The following is a 27065-nucleotide window of genomic DNA, read 5'->3' as shown; positions in this document are numbered from 1 at the left end:
GCGCTGTGACATGCGGCGCCCGGCTGCGCCAGAAAGAGGTACCGCTGCCTGCCTCATTATTGTGCGGGCCTCGGGGCTCGTGCAGCGCTGGGCGCTGAGCCTCGCGGGGCCCGCTACACCACTGGGGCTGTGAATGCCGGGGGCAATATGGGCTTGCATATACCGGAGTAAAATGAATGCCGCCACCCTGCTGATCTGGGGGTGTGGCCCACACACACCTACTAAGCCCAGAGACAGGGGGGATAAACCAGCTGCCCTATGACGAGTAGCTTCAGCTTTAGGAACTGCCTGCCTCCAAGAGCGGGGGAGGAAGAGGAAAATGTGACCTTGCCGGTCCCTAGGCGCTTGAACCCCATCTGCTGCCTTCCCGGCTGATCGTGGCCTGAACTGAAGCTGACATAAGTGGTGGGTGGGCGGCAGTGACCAGTTGCTGAAGAAATCGTCGTGCTCCCTCTCCCGAGGCGGCAAGGTGTACCGCTGGGTGGCCTAGTGGCTGAACTGCGCTCCCATCAGGTGAAAGGGGCCAAGTGAAGACCACTGAGAGGTGAGGTCTAGCGGCGGATACTGTTAATTGGCAAACTGCGCAGAGTGGATTTGGCGGCCTCCTGCTGGGGGGGTGGGTCGGAGAACCGGTCCCTGGGGGTGTACTCCATTGGCCCGCTGCTACTGACTGTTTCCCGGCAGCCCGGGGTTCATTGCCTTTCGACCAACCTTGCGGGAAAAGCCCTATGGACAATTGACATAGCATCCTAGCAGCTCAAAACTGGTTAGCCCCTGTCCCTAGGATCTTACGTGGAGCACAGCGGCTCGGCCATGGCTGGGGGTCATGGCACCAAGACGGCGGTACAGGCCAAGCTATACAAATTTGCATGGGACAAGGCCCCTAGGACAAGCCCGAAAGCAGGAGCGGCCGCAACGGAAAAGCAGCAGCCCGGAGAAGAGGCGAGAGAACCGACACTGCAGGATATCCTTATGGCCATCACAACTGTTCGTACATCGCTGGAGTCACAAATCGACTCGGTGTCCACAGAGGTATCCTTCATCCGGGCGGACATGCGCTCCATGAACACGCAACTGAAGGACGTCGAAATCAAAGCTATACACCTCTGAATTGCAGCGCTCCAGGTGTAATAACGTCCACATACTAGGGGTTCCGGAGAGAGCACAGGGGCCGTCGGCGGATCTGTTTTTGGAGGAGCAGATCACCACTCACCTCAAACCAAGCGGACTCTCAAACTTCTTCTCGGTGGAAAGGGCGCGCCGGGTGACAGGCCCAGGCCGGGGGCCCCTCCGCGACCTTTACTAGCTAGAATTTTTTATTTTAGAGATAAGGGCATTATCCTGCAGGTAGCTAGATCTGCGCCCCCATTGACTTTCCAGAACAGTCAGATCACTTTTTTCCCCAGACTTCACCCTCAAGGTACAAAGACAGCGACGCAGCTTTCTCGAGGTAAAAAAAGGCACTTCGGAAGAAAGATCTGAAATACGCCATGCTCTTCCTGGCCAAGCTGAGGGTGGAATCGAACGGGAAGGCTTGGTTCTTCGCTACCCCCGAGGAGGCCTGGGATTGGTTGGCCGGCTGGCGCACCGTAGGTCGAGGTGGTGGCCGCACCTGAGGGACAAGGGGTGAAAAAAGGCTCTGAAGATTCCGAGAGAGCTACCCTACCCGGCGAGTAAGACGCGGCGACGGGAGGGTCCGAATGACAGGTCTGTATGCTTCTCTATTTCTGGGTTGGGGACTTGTCTGCTTGCTGCCAGTCCGGGAGGCGGTCCGGGCCTTCCTAATCAATAGATTGTGGCGTTGGGACTCCTCCGTGATGGACATACGGTGATGTGAGTATCCTTGTCTGACTTCTATGTCTGCCAGTTATCCACGTTTTCTGGGATGGGTGCCCGGCTGGACGCACGCACCCACAAAGTTAAAGGGGTGGGCGATAGGCACTCTGCAAGTTCGGGCGTCCGGGAGGTTCTGAAACTGCCATGCAGGGAGACAGGGAGGGGGGCTCGGCTTAATGGGTTCGGGGGGTGGGGGGGAGGTTGTTCTAATTTGTATAACCCATGTGTTTGGCCTCCGACAAAGGCAGATGTTGGTTCCTTTTATTTGGTGTACTGATTGAATTCTGGTCCATGGTGTATGGGAAGGACTCCCTCTGGGAGCCCTTCTGGTTGGCCCTCTCCGGAACCATATGTACCTCTGAGACGGAGTAATGGGCACGAGGACTAGGCAGGGGCTGAAGCCACTGTCTTGAAATGTCAACAGGCTGGGCGATAACATCAAGAGGGGTGTGGTTCTCCAATTCTTAAGCAACACTCTCCTGACGTTGTACTGCTACAGGAGACCCACCTGCTTGGGAATGCATGCAAGGCCTTGTCCAGATGGGGGTTCCGTTTAGTAGCCCACTCGGCTTTTGGCTCTGGCTCCCGGGATGCGGGCATAGTGGTCCGGAACGCGTTCCCCCTAACTGTTGATTCGGTCTGCACTGATACTCTGGGTAGATTTGTTGCCATCTCTGGGACCTGGGAGGGATGTACACTCAATCTTGTCTCGGTCTATATACCACCAGGCCTGCACACTCAAGCCTTCGCCGATCTCAGCGATCTTATTCTCGGTTTACCAGACGGCAGATCATTGATCGGGGGCGACTTTAATTCCATTGTCTCTGACTCCCTTGGTTGCTGGCCCCAGAGGGACCTGCCGCCTTCCCGCAAGCAGATCCGTAGCTTTCTGGGAGCGATGGGCCTTGTGGATGTTTGGAGGGGCTTGCATCCGATTGATCTCCAGTACACTTATCTTTCGGGGCCTCATCATAGTATGTCCCGGATAGACTACGCGTTGACACTTGAGCACCAGTTTTACACTGTCAAAGACGTACAACACCTGGCTAGAGGGATTTCTGACCATTCACCCATTCAGTGTCGTCTGGAGGTGGGCGAGCCCGCGGTTGGCCGAGCGGCACCGATCAATTCCTGGTATCTCATGAATCCCTCCATTAGAGATAGAGTCCCGAGCGAGTCAGATCTTTATTTTCAGGAAAACGAGGGTTCAGTTGACTCGCCGACGATACTCTGGGAAGCCTATAAGGCGGTTATGCAGGGGGTGGTCTTGGTCGCCGGTCAGCGTAAGGAAAGGGCTGCCGACATGGAGCGTCTAGAGGGAGAAATACTAGACTTAGAAAACGGTGTCCGAACACAGGAATCTGCGGAAGCGCGCCAGAAATATCGAGTTAAAATCAAGGAGTTCTCTGACCTTGCTACGGAAGGCTGCCAAGACACACTACCGGGCTACGCTCAGTAGAATTTATGACATGGGCGACAAGGTGGGCAAATTACTGGCCTGGTTGGAGCGCAGGGACAGGGCTCAGCGCGTTGTGGTAGAGCTTGAAACAGACTCACATTCCCAGCTGACTGCACCACAAGAAATAGCAGACGCATTTGGCCAATATTATCAGTCGCTTTACACGTCCCACACGACATATACCGAGGAGAAAGCTCCATCTCCTCCTACGTGATATCTCGATGCCACTCCTCACAGAGGAAGAATGCACCGATCTCGATCTTGATATTACTTTCGCGGAGGTAGAAAAAGCCATACATGACCTGCGTGGGGGGGAAGGCGTCGGGCCCCAATGGTTTCCCCTTAGAATTGTTCAAACTCACAGCGAGCACGACTCCGCCCTTTCTTGTCAAAATGTACAGAGAAAGCTAAAAAGGGGGGGGGGGGGGGGGGGGTATCCTTCCTGAAGATCAGCGACTGGCAAATATTGTTGTCATTCATAAAGCGGGCAAGCCAGCCAACAAATGTTCGTCCTATAGATCCATCTCACTGCTCAATTGTGAAGTGAAAATCCTGGCGAAGGTTCTGGCCACTCGCTTGCTCAGAGTCCTGACCCGCCTGCTTCATCCGGACCAATTGGGGTTTATGCCTGCGAGAATACCCCTCTCAACCTGCTCAGGCTCCATGGAGTGCTGGAACGGGTTGACACAATCAGAGACGATGCAGTCGTGGTGTTCCTGGATGCTGCATCAGCTTTCGACACCATTGAGTGGCCTTATTTGTTTGCCGTACTCCGCAAATTGGGGTTTGGGTCTGAATTTACCGATTGGGTGCGGCTTCTGTACTGCCAACCGCTAGCTCAAGTGGTTGTCAACAATAGGAGACCCCCCGTTTTTGCTCTCGGCAGAGGCACCAGACAGGGCTGCCCTTTGTCACCGCTTCTCTTTGCTTTGGCCCAAGACCCCGCCATTAGAGGCCTTAGGTGGACGTCAGGCTGGGAGGACCGTATTTCACTGTACGCGGATGACATTCTGCTTTATTTGGCCTCCCCGGCGGCATCCCTCAATGTGGTCTTGGACATATTCTGCGTGTTTGGAAGGTTTGCAGGCTATACGATAAACTGGTCGAAATCAGTGCTCTATGTTCTTTATGGCGAGCGGCCCTCGCTCCCCCGGGGTTGCCAACTGGCAGAAGCTGCGGATGGCTTCAAATACTTGGGAATCTGGGTCTCCACAGATTTATCTAGATTTTACGACAATCTTCTGCCGCCTCTTGTGCGTCGATCGGACGTTCAACTTTTGGGGCGCGCAGCCCTGTTTAAGATGATGTCCCTTCCTAGACTTCTATGTGCACTACAGAATACCCCACTCCCAGTCGCTGCCATGTACTTTAGAGACCTTGAGAGACTTGTCCGTGATCTATTGTGGGAGGGAAGACCACCCCGCATCGCAACACACAAACTTACGCTGGGATGGTTTGATGGGGGTATTGGCCTCCCAGATATCAAAAAAAGTATTACTGGGCCTCGCAACTCGCTGCAATTAATCAATGCACATATAGACCACAGGATGACCCGGCCTTTCGGATTGATAGGTGGCTCCTCCCGGGGGGCGGCTTCGAGGGTGCGCTATATGCACGATCTTTGAGGCCTGTCTTGACAGGCCCGACCGGACATGCAGTGAATATATGGAGGGTAGCCACCAGAAGCCTGGGCTGGGAGGGTAGAGTCACATAGGCCATGCCACTCTGGCACTGTGAACAATTAGGTAGACTGATACGTTCGAAGGGCTTCGATAGATGGGACCTTATAGGCATTTCCAGGGTGGGTGACTTATGGAAACCTGGGGAGGTGGTTCCCTTTACCCGACTGCAGCAGGAGTACGAACTAGCTCAGTCCGAATATTTTAGATATCTTCAAATCAGACATGCCCTGCTCGCGGTTCTCCCTAGGGTAGCGCTCTCCCTGAATCATCCCCGCTTGAAGACAGGATACTTGAAGGCGACCTACCGGCGAAGGCCATTTCTCTTATCTATAGAAAGTTCATCAACAATATGGCGGATCCTCTGACCCGCTTAACAGCTAAATGGGATCACGATGCTGCAAGTCTAGATGACTAGGAGTGGCAGGCGGCGGTGGCTTCCCCTCGTGAGGTGGCCATCTCTTCCCGGCTCCGCTTGGTCCAATTAAAACTTCTTCACAGAACCTATTTATCAGGGCCCCAAGGACTTGGGTCACACTTGGGCTTATGGTCGCAAAAAGAAATATTGCACGGTTGTGGTGGGCACCGAATCCACCAAAAATAGTAGATTGGGCCAATGATATGGACTGGTGTATGGTGACAGAAAAATCCATCTATGAAGCCAGGCAGTGCCCGATGGACGCAAAATAAGGGGACAGTGGAATATTTACAGGGGGGAGATTTGTGAACCGCCGAGAGTCAGGGAGGACATCATGGGGGAGAACTGACACTACACGATGAATATTATCAACCAAATGTTGGGATGTGTGCACCATAAGGAACCATATAATGTATAACCTATAATGACAACTTGTTTTCCATTGCCTTACCAATGTAACATGCCTTTCTTTTATAAAAAAAAAAACTCTGATAGATTTAGACACTTGATGTTTTTCCTCGTCGACACTCTGGATATCTTCAATAAAACTAAATTACCAGCAGTAACACTGATAGCACTTTTAGTTCTTTAGTCAGTACCCTCAACTTTGTTGCAGTTTAGTTTCTATTTAATGAAGTTAAGAGGCCTAAAATCCACATTTGGAGGCTGTCTTCAGACTCTCAAGCACAAGTGTGGATCATTATCAAAAATCTGCCCCTTATCAGGAAGGAGGTGGATAGCATTCAAATATATGTAACATACAAAGCTGGAGAACTGCAATTAGGGGGGAAGGAAAAGTTACAATGAATATCTATGCAAATGACGCTGATGTGCTTTTAACAGGGAGTAAAAAGCTATGTAAATAAAAAGCCAATACATTTCTGGTCTGATAGTTTTGCCAGACCACAGATTTAGGCTGCCTTTTGTACAGAACACAACATTTTAAAGTTAGATGTTTATTCAGTAGCCCTGTAGGGGTCTGAGAGCAGAGATGAATTGGACATTATTTCTTTGGCACATCACCCATGCACCATTATTTTGGACTGTTGGCAGCTTGTCTAGGGATCTCCTGAGGACGTTTGCAGTTCACCAATGCTTTTGTTCACATAGGTCTCTGATTAAAATAACCATGAATGACCATGTTTGGGGGAAAAGGTGGCCAAATTCTATGCACTACCTACAGAATATCTCAATGGGATAATGCATGAATCTTGAGTTGCCTTTGACCGAGGTCCCTCACTTTGTCATACTGCCTGAGGGCCCTCCATCTTTTCCTCGCCAAATCATCACTCACATAACAGTTTTGAACTACAAAGAAACAAGGAGTTTGTTAATTTGAACAAACCAGCTTTCCCAAGACACTGTCAAGAGGTCACATTCCTAAAATCTCCCTTTCCCAAATTACTTATCAGTCACTGAGTACATTTAAAAGAGGGGCCTCGTGGTGTGGCCTGATGGGGCCATAGAGCAGATGTGAGTCTGATGAGCTCTGCTCCTATCTAACCAACACCTGCATTAATCAGCACACTGGGAACCCCATCCTCCCTAACATTAGATGAATTCCTTCCATCACGGCATTCAAAAAGGAAGCAAAAGCATTCTATATGAGGAAATTTCTCCCATAAGTACATTGAGCAAAATCTTTGTCACTGTCTACAAACCTATCATGACTACTCCATGTGCCCGCTAGCTGCTCACTAACCTTATATGGGCCTGTATATACATGTTCAAAATGTAGTCTTTTACTTTAAACTACTCATGGTAATTCAATATGTGTATATATTATCTTTTGCTGCCTAATGCTCTGTTCTAAACTTGGTAGGCATCTAATGACTTGTAACGTATTCGGTTCTGTTTCACCGAAATTCAGCTGTAAAGCGCTCTGATACCCTACGTAGGGTCATGTTCGCGCTATAGAAAACACTAAATAAATAAATAAATAAATAAAAAGATCCTGAAGGTGGGCTAGGGGTTCTGCAGCACCAAAGACGATGGGCTGTGGGACAGGAAAAACTCCTGCTAGTTAGAGAATGGTGAATGAAGCGCCTCATTTGGGAAAGGAGACTGCCATCTTCTGTCATCTGGCTCGGCCTCACACAACACCAAGGTGAGGCCCAGCGGAGGCAAGGGTGGTTGACAGGATGACAGCCAACCTGATCACTGGTGAATGCTGCATCGGCAACATGCAACCTTTGAAGCAGCCTGAATATGGCCGAGGAATTGGGCCTGAACACACTGCTGTATTCACACTGAACTCCAGAACAAAGCCGTGCTGATGCCTTGCCCCCTCTTGAAGGACATCTTGACTAAACAGCCCAAGCTAGACCTTGTCAGCACCTGAGGACCAGGTATACAGTTCGGGAAATCAATCCTAAGGGTATAGGAAGAACTGGATTGTCAGGTCCACTGTTGCCATAAGGAACCAAAGGCAGCACCATGTTGGCCTATTAAACCATATTTAAATGGAGAGCACAGGCACCTTATTACTGGTTAGCAGGTGTAAAGTATACAAAGTTCTTAAGCCAGCAAACAACAATAGGATCTAGCAAAGGCAAGAAATGCAGGTTGGTCATTCAGAAAAGTGAATTTCCTACAGTCCTTCAGAGCTAGCTACAACAAACAATGCATTAAAGGATGACATGTTAACATTGCTAAGCTAAAATTACATATGTTTTTGAAAAATACGTTGTGTACGCACAGTGTTAAATGAATTTATCCATCCATACATACATATCCCTACAACTGATTGATCAGGGTACTTAACCAATGTAAGGAAACACTTATGTCACTGTTTCTGCTTCCACAATAAGTGAAGGATAGCAGGAGAAAAGCAAGCGCCCTGCTTAAAGCCATTAAATGTCATAATAAGGTTCAATCCAATGCATCAAACGCTGTCTGGAACTCCACAAAGCTAATGTATACAGTCCCCTTCTCAGTAAACATCCTTGCGGGAAAACACAGTGCAAACAGTGGATCATGATCGTTAGAATCAAGAAACCTGCCTGCTCTATTTGTGCTAAGATTTTGTTTAAGATAACGAAGCACAGTGAACCTAACTCTTGTTGACTAGTTAAAAAAAAAAAATCTCTTCTTCAGGAAGTGTAAATTTTTGAAGCTGCATGGATTTGGCAGACTTGTACTACTTCATTGTATTTATTTTTTACAACTCAATTACAATAACTCCCATTAACATTTCATTCCACCAGGTGCACGTCTATTTATAAGGGAGCATTCAGTCTCTAAACAGAGTATAATGCACTAAAGCAGGCACTAAAGCAGGCAATGTGAATTGCTGTGCTGCTTTATAGCTTACTAAATGAGCTTCCTAACATATCTTGGCAGACCTCAAACACTGTCTCTGTATTTCTAAAATTACAACTTTGTTGTGTTGACTACTGGAAATCGGGTCCCTATCCTTACACACTATGGATAAGGACCATCCAATTTAAGTTCTTGAAAAAGTACTATTACATCAAAGCAACAGAAAATCTTCAAGATTAAATACAATGCTCTGTTCAATTATTACCTGGTCCAGCTCATCGCGTTTTAATTCAGGCTCCTTTTTATTGTTTTGTAGTCTTTTCACTCTTTATTCGTATATTTAGAATTAACCAACGGCATATTTCAGTTTTACTTTAGTACTCCAAAGTAGTCGCTGCAACTTACATTGGGATCAAAGTTTATAGAACAGTCTTTTCAGAAAAGCAGGACAGGAGGGCCATGTTTTACCCAAATCTAAAACAAACAAAAAATCTAAGAAATAGTTTTAGAAGGCAGAATGATGGCCATATTATACTGAGTAAAAAGCTAAATGTCCGAGTGTTGGTTCTATAAAAAGGCTGACTCTGAGACACAGTTTTTGAGGATATTAACAAACTAAATGTGTGAAGGTGTACTCCTAAAAACTCAGAAGTGACTATAATTTTCACTTGCAGAAGCTGCTAGATAAAACAGAGTTTCTAGGCTGAAAAGTAGTTGAAAAATGGTCAACTGGGTTGGAACAATCAGATAACAGTTCGGACAAACACAAATTAAGTCCCACATCTTGACATTAGGTACATCACAAATCAACGGCAAGAGTTTGGTTGATTTATAAAAACAATGCGTATCAACAGTATATTAATAGGCTGTTTTTCATAAAAAGTGTACTTAACCAAAGTAATCCATTTAAAGTACAAATGCATCACCATTCCTGAAAAGGTACTTTAAACTGGGGGGGGGGGGGAGGGATGGATAAAAGAGGAGCAAACAATATATACCCACTTCAAGAAAAAAATGTTAAGAGACAGACTAGATTAAGACATATTAAGAAAGAGGAATCATTCAAATCGAATCAAAATGGCACACAAATTCATGAAGTAAGAGTACCATATATCAACTAATTTAATGAGGTACAAAAATGCATTTGGAATTTCTTCTGACTATTTGGTTACCCGCTGGATACCTTACTCAGCTTTTTCAAGCCCAGGGCTGTTCTCCAAACATGACGTCTAGAAATCAGGCCTTAAAATCATTAATCAAGACTACAAACGATGAATATGCATAAATGGATGCTATCCTGAGCTAAGGACAGGAGGCTTAAGGAGCAAAGTACCCGTTTCAAAATGAAACAATCTGTGACTTAGCTGTGGCTGCTGAACTTTTACTTGTAGAAAATATTTGGAATGACAATCAGAGAGGGGGGAAAAAATCTAAATGTGATGTGTAAGGCAGTATAGGGTAGGAGAAGACTGGTGGAGGATATGAAAGTTTTTTTGACTTTTTATAAACTTTTAAGAGGTGCTATTTCCTGGGGCAAATGCCCAAACTGGCATATACAGATATGCCAAGGTAGGAAGGGTGGGTTTCCATGGGAAGAGCACAGTTGGGGACCATATGAGGAAAAATACAAAAAGAAAAAAGAAAAAAAAACGAATTCACAAAATTAAAGTGCTGCTAATAAGTCAAAGATTGGGGTGCAAGAGTTCTATTGGGTAATTGAGGGGAAAAGTAAATGGTGGAAATACAGTTCTTTACATGGAATGTTAACGGATGGCTAGGAAGCAGAGGTTAACCTGTCAGTATTTGCAGGACTGCCTGGCCCAGGTGACAATTCTACATGAGACTCACCCTACTGCGCCCAAGTGTAAGGCTCTTTTCACTAAACAGGAATGGGTCCATCAAATAATTTGCTCTCATCAAGGATTTAACTTAAGGGGGCAGCAATAGCAGGAAGGAAGAATGTGAGATTAGGGGTCCTTGAATAAAGAAATGATTCAACCGGTAGGTGGAGTGTTGGACGTTCTCAGGGCCACAGGGGTAGTTTACCTGAGCAGAGTTTAGTCCCCAATTGAGACAATGTTGTCCCCCTTATACAAAATGACAACTAGATTCCCATATTTCCCATACCCTATGGAGATTCGGAGAGACTTTAATGCAGTCCTCAATGAAGATCTAGATAGATCCAACAAAAGTAAAGTAGCAAATAATAAGAAGGTGGCTACACAGTAAGTAATATAGGTATAATTCTAGAAATTACTTATTTCCCAAAGGGCGATCCGATGAGAGATGGACCATTGAAAGATGATTATTTTTAGAAGAGGGTATTCTATGGGAATTAAAGGATGAATCTGTGGAGTTATTCAAGCGAAATGAGAAAACTGCTAGTGCAGGCTTAGTATGGGAGGCCTACGAGGCATTTGTAAGAGGGGATCTTACGTAAGCAGGATAGCCATAGAAACAAAGTCAGAAGGGAAGAACTCAGAAATGCTGAAGAGGTGGCGACAAAGCAAGGGAATAAATGGAGGGAAGTCACACAGGGAAATAAACAAGAAAAGACGCAGGAGCTACTGAAACAGGAAGAGCCTATTAACAAGTTAAAAGAAAAGAGAACTAAGGAGAAGTGGCAAGCTAGTAGTTTAAGACACTTTGAATATGGGGAAAAGTGCTGCAAATTGTTGGCATGGAAAGCCAGGACCGACAGGATGAGGAATGACATTATAGAGCTTGTCATCTATGATAACAGAAATAGCACCCAAAATCGAGATGAAATAGAATCCTTAGTCTGAAATTCATTTCAATCTCTATATTTAGAAGAGAATCTAGTGGATCCCCAAGAAATTAGAAAATGGTTGGCAGACAAAAAAAATCGGAGCCTAGTAGAAGATAAAAAATGGTATTTGCTGGAGGAGATTACATCAGAAGAGATTCTGCTACAAATAAATAAATCCTCTTGCGAAAAAGCGGCAGGGCCGGATAGTTTGTCTGTTAAATTATATAAGGATCTGAAGGGAAATATAGTTCCAGTATGGCAGCATTTGTTTAACAAGATTTTTAGGAATGGAATGGCAATATCAGAGTCATGGAATGAGGCCGATATCTTTCTAATTTTAAAGTAGAATAAGAATCCTAGGGTAGTGAAGCCAGATAGGCCTATTCTGCTTTTAAATGGGGATTATAGAGTATACACAGAAATTCTAGCTAATAGATTGGCCAAAGTAATCGGACAGGTGACTCACACGGAACAAAAGGGTTTTTATTTCTGGTAGGTAATCACACAATTTAACCTATCTACTGATATTCTCAATAGATATGGAAATTGCAAACACAAGCTCCCTTGCTGCGAATATTATCGATGCAGCGAACCGAGTTAGCCGGATTTATTTGTGGGAAGTTATGAAAGTAATGGCTTTACCTCAAAGCTTTAATAAAGGAATAAAACAACCATATAAGGCCCTGAGCGTCAGTCTGTCTAGGAAAACAGTTATCACCAGGAGAACATGGCAAGGGTGTCGTCCGTCAACACTCTTGTTTGACATATATAATTAAGCCCTTGCCCAGCTTTTTAAGTAGGATGAGGATATTGTGCCGTGGCAGGCTTGTAAATAAAATTGTTCTATATGCAGATGATATCATGCTATAAACTAGTGACTTGAATAAAACCCTGCCTCGAATGGAGCTATTAACAGAAACGTTTGGAGCTTTATCTGGCTGTGCAATAAACAAATCAAAAACTGAGATCATAGTAAGGAATATGTAGGGGAGTAGTGCACAGTTTCCACAGGCTCAGTAAGGTACTTTGGAATCGAGTTGTCCCACGATTAGAGGAGATTCCGAGAGTCAACATGAGCAGGGTTTCTAGTGAGATCAATGACCTACTGCGTAAATGGGAAAATGTACACCCGACGATCTACAGGAGGGTGAAGATGGTTATCATGCCCAAGTTAACATTTCTCTTTGATAATATATTGTTAATATTCACAAAGTAATTGTTAGATAAGTTACAAGAGAGCTTACTATCATTCATTTCGGCCTCGAAAGCCCAGAGATTGGCTTGGAAAACAAATTAATTAAGGAGAAAAATGGGGGGGGGGACTTGCTTTCCCAGATGTACTGTTGCGCATTCCATTTCAAGATCTGCAGGTTGTTGCTGGCTGATGAGGAGGGTACTTGGAGGGGGAGGCTATGTAGGTCGATGAATGCTGAATTAAGGCAGGCAGGTTTTTTAGATAAATTCAGGAATCCAAACTTTTTCCAAAAAGTGGGGTTGAAGACTTTATGGGTAGTTTGGTGTAAGAACTGGAATTTGCTAGGCATCAAATATCATTTAGAGTAAGCCCCTATTTGGGAGTCGCCAGTGATCCCTAGTATTCTAGATGACAGAAGTCTTCCGGTTATGAGAGCTGGATTTAAATACTGGGGCCAGTTAAAAGATGATCCCAATCTTATTCAGTGGAAAGTTATAAAGGTGGGGACTACTGCAGAAATATCTAGCTTTAAGTATTGTCAATTCAAATAATGATGGTAGATTTAACAGTGCTGGGGGAAGGATTTATGGGAGTTTGAGGAAAGAGTGTGGGAGCCTGCCCACTTCCTATAGAAGTTTTAGTATGGTAGAGGGAACGGGTGAAAGCAGATGATCATAAAAAAGGAGATGCCAGAGCATGTGTGGGATGGATAGTTGTGAACTTTGGTACATAAGAACTTATGGCAACTGGACAAGATGTCACGAATCACAAGGGAAAAGGACTCAAAATGCTGGAGATCTGGAGAAGGTGTGATATTCATATATGTTTGTGAGCTGCACAACATTCCAAAACTACTGGAAGGAGGTAAGTGACGTAATACTGCATATTCTGCAGCAGAAAGTGGAGGTAAGCTCACATCTGGTTATGGCATCGACAGCCAATTAAACAAGTCAATATTAGCCAACTTGAAACAGCTAGTTTTTTAATTTAATGTGTGTCACTAGGAGAGAAAACGTACTAAGTGGCTATCATGAACTCCTCCTTCTGCAAGGAATGTCTGGCCTCCGTAGATAAACCATCCAAGCTGGACAGAGAAAGTCGAAGTGGAAGAGTTCATTTTCTGTGATCTGAACAATTAAAATGGAAGGCACATCAGTCCAATGATTAACCCAGCGAAGCTGGTACAGCCACAGTAAGGGAGTGGCCTGCTAAGCAGCATCCAGCACAACTATGTACAGATGAGTGGGCGCCCCGGCACAGTTTTCATCTGACGAGGAAGGCAAAAGAAAATAAAAAGAGAGAGAAGAATTCAGAAAACAAGGCTTGATCTAAGCGGGCAGTTTAAAATCAGATGTATAATTTAGGAGAAACAGACAAAGGCCTTCTGAGGATCAAACATAGATCTACCAAATGGACTTTTATTTAATTCCTTTTTGACATACATCAGTGAAACAAAATCAAGAAATAAAGTGGCTAACTAAAAAGCATTAAAAAGGTGCTCAAGTACAGTTATTTGCTGCATATGTGGCATCTTGGTCAGCAAAAAGAACAACATAGGGCCATTATTTGCACATTTGTTTTAGTAAAACAGGAGCTGAGCACGTAAGCCCCTCCTCACTCCACAAGACATCAGCAGTCAATAAGGTATATAATATATTATAAGGTACCAGTTTAGGATATGGGTTTAGACTAATGGAGCGGTTGCTGAAGGGCTGAATTCAAACTGCTGACTTGATAAACGAATGAGAAATTGTACTTGGCTTGGCATATTTCAGGATTAGCAAACATTTGTAGCATCACAAGCTGGATGACTGACAATATTAGGGCCTTTAGTATGGTGGAAGAACAGGCTAGGGATGTGTGATGAAGCATGGTTGTGGCCTATTTAACATCCGCCCTGGTCTGCATATTATCTGCTGAATTGTTTGTGATAATTATGATCCTTTTAATACTGGAAAAATATTATATGATAGTAAAATACCAACCATTATGTTGTGTACTGATTTGGAGATTCAAGAGCAGTGCTCCATTTATCATCAGTAGAAGATAAGAGATTCTCTGAAAGGTCTGTCTGACTCCTAACACCCCCTGCCCCTACTAACAGCATAACACTGCTAGAGAGAGTGTGAGAGACACCGGCCACTTCTCTTTTTCTCTGAAAAGTCTGTATTTTGTTTTGGGACAAAGAGGATCGCTGGGTGTGACCCCAATAATAATTGGGTAAACTTGGCAGTTATTTACATGAAGACAATGACGAGTAAAACATAAGTGCATAAATACTAGGATTTATGTCACACATGTTACTTTTTCCAACATCTGCCCCCTTACATAATATTAATGATTGAAAAGAAATATGAAATAAAGGTAGAATACTATGCACAGCCCAGACATTACTACCCCATGTTGAAGTTTTATGGGAAGGTTGGGAACCATAGGAGGAGGGACTCTGGCCTCCACTGTTGGGGGCTTGGGGTGTCCTTAACCGCGACAGATGCTCCTTGGTCATGACAGTATGGAGGAGGGGGGGTGGGAGGGGGTGTCCACGGGGGCTTTTTTCGTTAGATTAGTATTGGTTTTAGCACGAGCACAGGTACACAATCCATATTGCAATATGCTAGGTCCCCAGAGCGGGTGTATAGAGGCTGGATGACTACTCAGGCTCACATTTCCCCACTTGGGGATCTGACTGTGGTATCCTGGAATGTCAGGGGCCTACTCAATAAAATCAAGAGGGGCGCCATTCTCCTTCAGGCCAAGCTCAAGTTTAAGTTTATTTGTGTGATTAATTAAAATCTTACAAAAAATGATTAAAATATCATCAAATATAAAAGAATTAAAACGTTATAATCACAATTGCTATCATGCCTCTAATACAATACACAATATATACAAAAATAGAATAAATTATTATTCCCCTAATTTTTTATCCACAGTGCTCAAGAATTTTACAAATGCAGAAATCATGAATATATCTTTAGAGTTTAAACTTGCAATCACTGCTTGTCTGCATGACCTTAGTCCGCGTTCATTAAATAGTCTCTTTAAAATGGCTTTCCTTTCCTTTTCTAATCCAGGGCAAAGACATAATAGATGTATAATATTCTCGTTACCACATTTACATAATCTACAATCCGTATTAACTGCTGTTTTTTTCCATATAGGTACATGACATAAACCCGGCAGTAACCCAAAGCGTGCTCTGATAAAGATTTTCTTGTTTTTCAATGACCATGGTATTTCTAAATATTCTTGGACATGTTTTTTGATATATCCATTTATGATTGGCCATGCATGTTTTCTTTTCGCAAATATATCCTTATCTTTTATCAGTGGAGAAGTGTGGCTCAATGGTTAGAGCGGCAGACCCTGATACAGGGTTCAATTCCCGCCTCGGCGGGTCTTGGGCTCAATTTCCTCGGACCTGTTAATTCTCGCCTCGTGCCTATTCTAATCATGGGTCCCACTCTCCAACTCTGGGCAATAGCTTGCTTAATCTCCACAACGGCCCCAAAAGCGCTGGGATGCCTGGCTTCACCTTGGGGTGCCCAGGAGTGGACATTTCACAGGGAAAAGCCAGGAAGGGTTCCACAGCGGTATGAGTGCAGCGCCAGGACACCCTAGGGTAACAGTGCGCTATACAAGTACAACACATTTACATCAGAGAAAAATGATTGGTAAGTTTGTTAATTCTTTTTTTAAACTTTCTTGGGTAATCGTATTCTCCCAGATCGATATTACACCAAATTCTTCTTTTGCTTTATTTAGGTAGGACCAGGCCTGCAGCTTATTATGTTTGACTTCTTGCCATAATAGCTGGGACATTTGATTTTCTTGGTCATTTTTTACTCGATTCCAAACTTTAAGAGCTTGTCCTTTTCTTGCTAGAAGCTGGTTATTTATCCCAAATTCGAGCCTCACCTGAGCTTGCGAAGCATTTTTTGGCAGGGAAAATAAGATTTTGTACGTTTTTGAAATTGCATTATTAATAATCTCTGCGTCTTCCCCATTTAATACCTCAGAACCGGATGTTAGTGTAGGTAATAGCTTTGCTGAGATGATCTTTAGCAAAGGACGAAAAGACAAGTCAGATATTGAATTCTGAGTTATACTAAAAGCTGCAGTCATAGTATTAGCTTTTCTTGTAATTTCTCTTTTTTGCGGGAGAAAATTTCCACTATCGTTGAATATAACTCCAAGATACCGGTAGGAATCAACTTGTTCTAATTTCGTTCCCTCCAGGTTCTAATTATATTTATTTTTAAGCCTTATATTTTTCGTAACTACCATTACTTTGGTCTTTGTTTCATTTATCACCATATCATTTTGTTTTTTATACACTGATAGACAATCAATTAGCCTTTGCAACCCAACTTTGGTGTGACTTATAAGTACAAAATTGTCCACGTAAAGGAGATTAGATATTTGTTTATCTGCTAATCTAGGCGGATGTGCATTTACCTTATTCAATGTAGTTGAAAGATCCGCTTAAAAAAGATTGAATAGCAGAGGTGCAAGGACACACCCTTGTTTTAGACCTCCCGTAGTAAGTATCTTGTTGGTTAATGTTTGCCCGTCACCAATTCTTACTCTAATCCAGGGGTCAATGTACAGTAATTGTATCATTCTCAAAAATAAGTTTGGAATTCCTTGCTCTTCAAGTTTTTTCCACAGATGGTGCCTGTTCACACAATCAAAGGCCGATTTGAAGTCGACGAAACAAAAATACAAAGCTTGTTTAGCTAAGAGTGCCTTATTCATTAATACAGATAAAATCAATATATTTGTTGAGGTTCATAAACCTTTGATAAATCCAGTTTGGTTAGGTGGCAGTATCCTTTTATCCTTTACCCAGTCAGTCAAACTGGATAAAAGCCCTGCGAACAATTTTGCATCAGTGTCTTGAAGGGTAATCAGGCGATAATTCTCCGGTTGTTGCCAATTTCCTTTTTTTAAAATTGGAGATATCAATGAACCTCTCCATGATTTTGGGACCATCCCTGTTCGTATGACATCATTAAATACCTTTGTCAATTATGTAGCCCAGTAATCTGGTTCTTCTTTGTAAAGAGAAAACAGAATGCCATTGGGTCCCGGTGCTCCATTTTTTTGGTTCTTTATTAGTTTGGCGACCTGGGTTTCTGTAATAGGGATTTCTGCGTCACATTCTACATCGATCTTATCTGTCATTAAGTGTTTGTTTCCTTTAGTAATTGATTTGTGTTCCTCAATATTCACTTCCATATTAGGATTTAGGATTTTTATAAGATATATGGACCATTCCTCTTCAGTTAAGGAGGATGTGACTACAGTTCTTTTTTGGCCTGGTTAATCCGTTAATCACTTTCCAGAACTCCCTTGAGTTCGCTTGATTACTGTCATAGAAGATTTTTGCCCACAATCCCTGATTAATTTTATTTTTTTCATTTCAAATTAATTTTCTCAATTCGTTGTTGCCATCTTTTAAATTTTACTTGTATATCTTCATCATTTGGGTACTTATTTAGCTCTTTCCTAAGTCTATTACGGGTCCGTCTGACCTTTTTTACTGTATATGGGAAATTGATAAAGGTGTCATCATTTTTTTTCCTTTGGACGTTGTATTTTTTTATAACATGAGGAGAAGTATCGTATGGTGCAACTATTTTTTGTGTGAAATTTTTCCATTGATCAAATACAGACGATACGGTGCTATCTTTAAAACATTTTTTAATTAGTTCTCGTGCCTTTTTCATCGTGGTGTCCATGTTATTTGTTTCCCATGTAAGTTTTCTATAATTAGAAGTACAAATCTGACCGTGCATGGTTAAGTAATTTCGATGTTTTGATCCTAGCAATTTCACTTGTACTATTTGTTGACTATGGTCACTTTCAAATACCTTTTTTAAGTGATATGAATTAATTTTGTCAAAGATATTTACAGAAACCATAGTATATTCTATTCTAGATTTATACTGGTGAGACTGAAAAGACCACGCTGGGGGTGTATCTGACTCAAATCTACCATTCAACATTGTAAGACCCAAAGCTTCCATGTCCATCATGAAATTCTTCCCAATAGTCTTTTGTTTAACATTTTTTGAGTGATCAAGTACTTGCTCTGGGATTAACCATTGGTGATTTTGGGACTGGATAAAATCATCCCGTATAAATTGTACTAGTAGATTTATATTAAAATCTCCTGTAACTAAGAAATCTATAGACGGATCTTCCATTATTTGGTCCAACAAAAAGGTAGTAAGAGCAGCACATGTCTCCTTCTTCGGTATCTGTTTAGGTGGAATATATATTAATTAATATTAGATTTTTTTGTTTATTTTCCTTTCCTATTAGGTAATTAAACTTCACAGCTTGGAAATTATAATTATTTGTATCTAGCTGCCTATGTTCTACTTTTAGGTCAATCAGTAAAAATATTGCCAGACCCCCACACGGCCGTCCAAATTTATAATGTCTTATTGCGGGAACAAAATATCCTTTATACCCTTGTAACATAAAAGGGTACAATTCCCAAGTTTCCTTCAACAATATAATTTGATAACAGTTTGTTAATGATTCTATTTGGGCGTTTTTATCTTTTTACATAAACCATTTATATTCCATGAACAAACCACTATTGTGTTTGTTTCATCTGTTACATCTTGTGTTTTGTTCTGTCATTGGTTGTTACTGCCATGTAAAGCCGTCAGGATCCATTTCTCATTTACTCCTTTATTTTCTTTTGTCTTTTCTTTGTCTTTTCCTTGGTATATGGACTTTCCACTATCGCAGTTTGTTTTTCCCAGGGGATTTTTTAATATAGAATAGACTAGATTGTCTTCCATCTTGCTCGGTCTTTTTATTGGACTTTCTTCTTTGATAAAAGGAGTTGGGTATACCTTTGGGGCTGGTTGGCTAATTAATATCCCCCAGCTGTGAAAAACTTTGTATTCTTGCATGATTTGATCTGCTATAGAGGCAGTGTTTACAGTTAACACTGTTATTGGTTGTTTGCCTTAGGAATTTTGTAAAAAGCTTACACAGTCAATATCTTCTGTTGTCAATTTTTCCAATGATGGTATAGATTTAAAAAGGCGAAGAATATTTCCTCTATTCAGGGTGTCATGCTTACCACGTGAGTCAAAAAATGGTGTAAAAGTAATTTGGCAAGGTCTGTTCGAGTTCAACGTTCCTTTCTTATTTTCGTCGTAAGGTTCATTTTCTTTACATATAATTTGTTTACCTTGACAATTTGTTATAATTATTATGTCGTCCCTTATAGATTTATGGGTGTTATCTTCAGTCAGTTCTTTTGATTTCGTAAAGTTATTCTCTGTTTCCTCCATCCGTTGGTTTTTTCTTACTTTTTTTTGTATCAAATTCCAACGTGTATTTAATGTATTAGGTGAATTATTTTGGGTATGGATAGGCTGCCATCGTTCTTCGTTAGGACTGATTAAGGCAGATAAAGACCCTGTTTTTTCAATCGGATCATTTTCGATTTCCCACTTAAGGTCTTGTGTTAGTACACATCCATTTTCTTTTAATCCATTTGGTTCAATTTTTTTTCCCTGAACTTTCCTCCCCTCTTTTTGAACAGTATTTTCCGTAGGTAAGCTTGTATATGTATTTGAAGGAATTGATTTTAAGTCTGCAATATATTTCCTAGTCTTTGTTAATATATCATAATATTTTTCGTTTCTTGCCAATCTTTTTGTAAACTGACTGTTTAAAACATCGCCATCTTTCTTTCCAGTTTCTTTTTTTCCTTCTTGAGTTATCAAGTCATCTGGTATTTCTGGTATGAGATATGTTTTTGGAGCTTTTTCCTTTTTTCTTGTTTTACGTAATTTTTTCCTTTGTCTCTTTGTTAGTTCAGAGGCCATAAGATCTTCATTATCCTGTCCTATGTCATTCCACTGTACCGTGTTATTGAAACAATTTATTTCATCTTGTTTCTTCTGCATTGCTTCCATAGTTGGTTTGTTCACAATATTAGAATTTTTTATATCGCCAATTTGTTCGATTTTTTCTTTTTCATCAATTGCAGATGGTAAAAAAAAATGTTTTCCAATGCAACCTATCTCAGCTTTTTGATTTTCTAGTTTTTTTCCCACAGTGCTTTTAACGTCTTCTAATATGCTGTTTATTACATCCGGAATAGTAACCAGTTCATTTATTATAGGTGCACATGTGCAGTCGAAGTAATTTGAAGCGGCTTCTTTTTGAGCTTTATTTATTAAGTTATTTAACTTAGCTAATTTATGATCAATTCCGGTGACTGCAATAGCCATTACTCCTAGTATTTCAATTTGGGTATCCATTTTATTTGATTGATATGTCAATGCTTCCAGAGTTAGTATTGATGTATGATAAAATATATCCCATACCGATCGTAGATCTTGATTGCCTGTGTTTTTTAGACCTGCTTTATTAAGTACCTCGTTTTTTTTCATATGAGCGTTTATATCATCCTGGGAATTTTCATGATTTTCTGTTTGAGTTTTTTCTTTGGCCCTATGTTTATCAATGTATTCAACTTTTTCCATTTGCACATTCCCTCCTCTGGTTTTATTAGACGCTTTTTTTGATTCATTGAAAATATCGTACTCTTGTTTTTCATAAGTCAATTCCCCATTTAGGCCTCCACTCTTTCCTAATGGCATACTCGACACAAATGTCATATTTATACTCTCCGTAATTGAGGATTGCTTTACTTGGGTGACTTGGTTGACTTCGTCGTCTTGAAGTGTGATATCATATTGTGTATTGGCATTGTCTGGTTCGTTTTTTTTCCTTATTTCGACTTTAATTTCTAGTGGCAAAGGGGCCCCAGAACTCATAAGGTTAACAGGTTTATCAAGCTGTGGAAGATCTTTTATCCACGTTTTCATCCCTTCTATATCCGAGTCCCTCTCTACTGTTTGGAAAAGCAAAACTTGGTTGTCCAAGGCCGTTTTTTGTTCGTTTGTTTGATCCTCTAATTCCTTTTTTTTTTTAACTGCTGACATAATCATACTCACATTCTATATCACATTCTATTTCGATTGGTGATTTATTTCTTACCAAGATGTTAATTGGTTTAATTGGTGTCTGTAATTGTTTTATTTCTAAATTTGGTTCCATTGACATAAGTGCTCCTGTTGGATCTTTCTTAAAATCAAATTTCTGTGGTATTTTTATAGATTTTTCAAACATCCGTGCTATTGGTGATATTAGAGTTTGACTTGGTCCTTTTAACTGTGCTTTAGTTTTTTGTTAACACATTCGGTGGTTGCATTTTACGGGCTCGACTATTGGGAGGGCCCAGAAATCTTTCCTTTCCTGAGCGCATTCCAAGAATTTTACCTTGTTTAGTTTTTTATATTTGTGGTTAATTATACCTTAATAAAAGTTTGTATATTGTAATTATATTATGAAATTAATAATAATAAATTAATAACAGCCGCTCTAGTCGTGATTTTATAGGCCAACCCGACCCTTGTAGTGCCTGCAGCAAAACTCTGCTGTGGTAAAAATATTCTTGACGCACTCGAGGAAACTCGCAGGGGAATGGACCCGCTCCTGCAGGCGCTGAGGAAATTCTAACGGGCTCTCCTGCTGCTAAAGTTGACTCCCGGCTTCTACTGCATTAAATAAGAGTCTTGGCTGCTCCTGCTGCTGCCGGGACTGATTTGCGACTCCTACCGCTGCTGAAATTCTTTTATCTTTCTTTTATTTTTTGGTTCCTGTCGCTGCGAAATAGCACTCACAGTTTTCCACGATCTTCTTACGATTTGATTAAGATTTAAAAAAAAAAAAAAAAAAAAAAGGGTTCCGCTATTGCAAAAAGGTTTTTTTCTTTTTTTTTTCCTTTTCTTTGCAGTTACCTGCCGCTACAGAAAAGCTCTTGTGGCTTCTGTCACGTTAGGATGGTTTGGTGGCCCCTGCCCCTGCCGGTGCTGTAACTGAATCACAGCTCCTATCTACATGGGCAAAGACTTTTACAGGGCCTGCCTCTACAGAAAGGCGCTCACTCACGTTTCCGGCAACCTCTTTCAGGGAAAGGCTCCTGCCACGGCTTCTGCATCCGCTGCTCTTCCTGCTGCTCTTTGTCTTTCCCGCTGCAGGGGGGGGGGGGGTACTCACGGCCTCTCATGTCCTCTCGTGAGCCCCCCAGCAAACCTCGATGCACCAGGTCAGGCACCGGACACCCTCTCCCCTCCACTCAAAGTGCAAACGTGCACCGCTCTGCCTCTCAACTCACCGCAAGTCGCCACAGCCGCACACAGCCGTACCTGACAACCGGCCCCGGCCGTGCCCCCCAACCGCTAATGAGAGGGGGCCGAAACCGAGGCCGAGGCTAAAACAACCCCCGGAGTAGTGCCAGAGGCGGCGGCGGGAACAAAGGCGAACAAAGGCGGGAGCAGCGGGAACGGCGTCTTCTCCGATCTCACACCGCTTCGCCGTCAACACGGTTGTGTGAAAAACACGGACTGGAATTGCTCTGTACGTCTCAGGCCAAGCGATATGGAGCCGATATGCTTTTCCTACACGAGATACACTTATTGGGCACCAAGGCTCCCTGTCTGGTGAGGTTCGGATACCACTCGATATACCATGCGAGGGTTCACTAGGGGTTCCCGGGGGACTGCTGTTCTCATTCATCACCGTGTCCCCTTTGTGCACATGAAACACTGGACAATTCCATGGGGACGATACATCATAATATCAGGCACACTATATGGGGAACACATGAACATAGGTAGTATCGACGCGGTCATTGCCCGGTCTCTGTCAAACTCCATACACGCTCCCAAAAACCTCCCCTTGGGTGGAGTATGTCCCCATGGCATCTCCGCGATCCTGATTACCAGAAAACCCTTACAGGGGCAATCCAGGAATATTTAGACATCAACATTGCATCTGCCACATCCAAAGCTACACTATGGGAGGCACTGAAGCCCACAGTCCGAGGGGTCAACATCAGCTATCGTTCGAATGGGAAACGCAAACATTCCGCCCACTGGGCCGAATTAGAAGCCTGCTACACATCCCTATAAGCACAATATGTGCAGGAACCCAGCCCCCCTCCTCCGTCGCAGCATGCTTCATAGGCAACAGCAGATATAATAACACCTCATAGGGGAGGCAAAAGAAATCTGGTTGGCATTGGAACATCGTATTTATCAATGGGGGAACAAATCCAGCAAAATGCTTCACAGATTATGTCAAGTAAGGAGGTCCCCGGCCACTAACCCAATTATTCGAGGCACGGATGGGGGTCTACATTTATCTCCAGGGGCAGTCGTCAGGGAATTTGATCACTACTTCTCCGCACTATACGTGCGACAAGAACACATATCAGAATCGCGGAGTTCCTTAGAGATATCTCTAACCCCCCCACCCCACGTAGACTTACAGACCAGATGCGGGCTCACCTAGATGTCCCTATCACCATGGAAGAATTAAGCACTGCATTTGTAGCGATGTGTCCCAGGCGGGCTCCATGCCCAAATGGATTCCCCATGGAGTTTCTTCGGCCACACATGTCCACATTGGGCCCTCACCTGCTAGAGGCAATACATGATGCCTTTAAACAAACCCTGCTACCCCGGGATTGACGGCATACCGAGATTGTCCTCTCCCTCAAGCCTGGACGCTCACCGAAGGATCCATCCTCATATCGCCCCATTTCCCTTATTAACTTCAAGCCCAAACTCTTGGGCAAGATCCTAGCCGATCGCTTGTGGGCTTGTATACAGGACCCGATTCATCCTGGCTTTATGCCGCATCGGGCCACCCGCCACAACATTCGCCGGGTCCACAATGCCATGGCTATGGCCCCGGCAGCCATATTATTGGCCGATATCGACAAAGCAGTCGACTGTCTCAGCTGGGTGTACGTTTTCCAGCTTCTCAAAGCTGTCAATTTCGGCCAGCATTTTTTGACATATGTCCGTCTATTATACACAAATCTCACTGCCTTGGTCCACAGGACATCTTTCAGCCCCCTTCCCTGTCTGTCGTGGCACGCGACGGGGCTGCACCCTGTCCCGACTCCTATTCGCCCTGGCAGTGGAACCTCTGGCGACGTGGGGATGCGGTGACCAGGTACTCCGGGGCTTTGAGTGTCGCATTATATGCGGATGATGTCATTTTCTTTATGACTAACCCATGGATCTCAGGCCCACGAATCTTGCAGACCCTCCGAGTATTCGGCCAGACTACCGGGCTTCATATCAACTCTTCTAAATCTGTGCTATTCCCAGTATGTGGAGACAAGGGACGATGCACCTGGGCGGGCCAGCTAACCCACGCGGCTTTAAATATTTGGGTATTTTCATGAGACCCCTGCCCAAATACTTCACGGGTGCACAATACCAACCCACTCGTCGCCAGTCTCCGAGATGAGACAGCAATATGGTCCTCTCTTCCGCTCTCACTGTATCGGCGCGCAGCGATTTTTAAAATGGTCTCGCTACCTCGAATACTGTACCGATTACAGAACTTCCCATATCATATACCACGATCATGGTTTGCGTAAGTAAACACCATCCATAATAAATTCCTATGGAATGGTGGAGCAGTTCGGGTGGCACTACAAACTTGCGCCCAATCAACGTATTGTGGCGGTATTGCAGCCGCTGATGTATATTCCTATTACGCAGCCTCACAATTATTGATTATAAATGAATGGTGGTATAACTCACCAACAGACCCGGCGTTTGCATTGGAGCATGTGGTGATGGAGGGAGCTCCCCTCCTTCGGCTGTCATATAGTGCACAAAACCTAAACTTCTTACCCCATGCCAGTAGAACGGTGGTCCCGTTCTGGAGATACACAGTAGGACAGATGGACTGGCGTGGCCGCCTGACCCAAGCGACTCTCTTGTGGCATGGCACTTATCTGCGCCAGGTGACGGCTCTGACGGGATTCCGCAGGTGAGACCTAGTGGGTGTATCTTCACTTGGCGATGTCATGCAGGGCTCCTCCCTAAGGTCTTTCCACCAGTTACAGGTGAAATTCTAACAGAACAAGACGCAATTCCATAAATACCTTCAGCTATGTCACGCTCTTACCCCATTGATCCTTTCTCTGGGCACCCTGCCTGAATTCCATCCCCTCGAAGGCCGCCTCCTTATGGGAGACCTAGGTGCTCATAAAATCCGTCAGATCTACCAGATCCTAACAACACACACCAGAACCATGTTGCATAAAACTAGAAAGGCATGGCAGAATGACATACCAGAGTTGACAGATGATGATTGGGCCGAAGCCTTAAGTAGCCCTCGGGGAGCGGCCGTGTCCTCTCTATACCGCCTTATCCAATATAAATACATACATCGCATATACTATACGCACCTTTGCCTTTGGAAGATGGGGGTCGTCCAATAGCCCCAGTGTTGACGCTGCGGAAGGGAGGAGGGATCATTCATACACACAGTGTGGAGCTGCACCGCAATTGCAGCCCTTCTGGCGCAAAGTCTCAGCCTGCCTGGGTAAGAGATTATCCTGGGATCTTCTGTTTGACCCAAAGCCATTTCTTTTGCACAGTACCGATGGGATATGAGGGAATCTGTATAAATGCACCTTCTCTTCCTGGCCCTCACTATGGCCAAGCATGACATTGCCCAGCTATGGAAGGCGGCCTCATCCCCGACATTAGAGAAATGGAGGAAAGGCCTAGACAGTTGCATGGGCGCAGAGATTGCAGTGTTCCAGGCATAGGGCTGCCCCCAGAAACAAAGGAAAATAGGATCTCGATGGGCAACATACCGGGGAATAGATTTACCCCCTCTCCTCTCAGACCCCCTAGTGAAGGATACCGTCCACGATCCCCAGACAACATCATATACATCGTACCTCATCACCGCTCATACACGTACCTAGCTGAATTTCCCAGGATGCACGAGTATTGGATCTGTGTGCGCCAAACTGTTTTTGTTGTGCTGTATATATGTTCTGCATTAATATGCTATACATGCTTGGTACACCCAAATTGTTTTTGTCCTGATTATGTATAGGTCGGGCTATGGCCCAGAATGTACCATGGTAATTCAACAAAATGTGTTGTGAAAAAAAAGGTAGAATGCTAGAGCCGCATTTTTTATAGACTACTAGGCAACAACAAAAATAGGATACTTCCCTATAACTTTGCAGATTTTAACTATTACAGATTTGCATGTTAAGCAAACTTTACTGGCTAACAGAACAGCAGCTTACTGGCCAACATTTTATAAAAGGTCTAATTTTGCATCCTGCTGCTATATAAATTTGCATATATTTTAATTACCTCTTTTTGCTGCAGTTGGCTTCTGTACTCTGCAGACTGCTGTTTGACCTGCAATTCGGAGGCTTCAAGTTTTTCTTCCAATTCTGCACAGTACCGTTTCAATCTCTCATTCTAGAAAGAAGATATGTTAGGAGGATTGAGGGTTGGGAAAATCCATGGGGGAAAAGCATATTTTACTTTCTTAAGGTGCAGCTG

General features: G+C 43.4%; 1 protein-coding gene and 1 long non-coding RNA gene across 3 annotated transcripts in view; one reads left to right on the top strand and one right to left on the bottom strand.

Moving 5' to 3' along the window:
• The window catches only part of LOC146799103 (uncharacterized), a 109364-nt gene that overhangs the window by 19127 nt on the left and 63172 nt on the right, over positions 1-27065 (top strand). The gene's annotated exons all lie outside the window — the stretch shown is intronic.
• TRIP11 (thyroid hormone receptor interactor 11) overlaps positions 1-27065 on the bottom strand; it is a 417310-nt gene that overhangs the window by 338448 nt on the left and 51797 nt on the right. For both annotated transcript variants that reach the window (XM_085626513.1, XM_085626514.1), the window contains exon 3: positions 26871-26981. In XM_085626513.1, coding sequence (XP_085482639.1) covers positions 26871-26981 — 111 coding nt within the window. The remainder of the gene's footprint in view (positions 1-26870; positions 26982-27065) is intronic.

This window comes from Triturus cristatus, chromosome 9 (genome assembly GCF_964204655.1).
Source record: "Triturus cristatus chromosome 9, aTriCri1.1, whole genome shotgun sequence".
In the NCBI taxonomy this organism is placed as follows: domain Eukaryota; kingdom Metazoa; phylum Chordata; class Amphibia; order Caudata; family Salamandridae; genus Triturus; species Triturus cristatus.
This window is presented reverse-complemented; position numbering and strand designations above follow the sequence as displayed.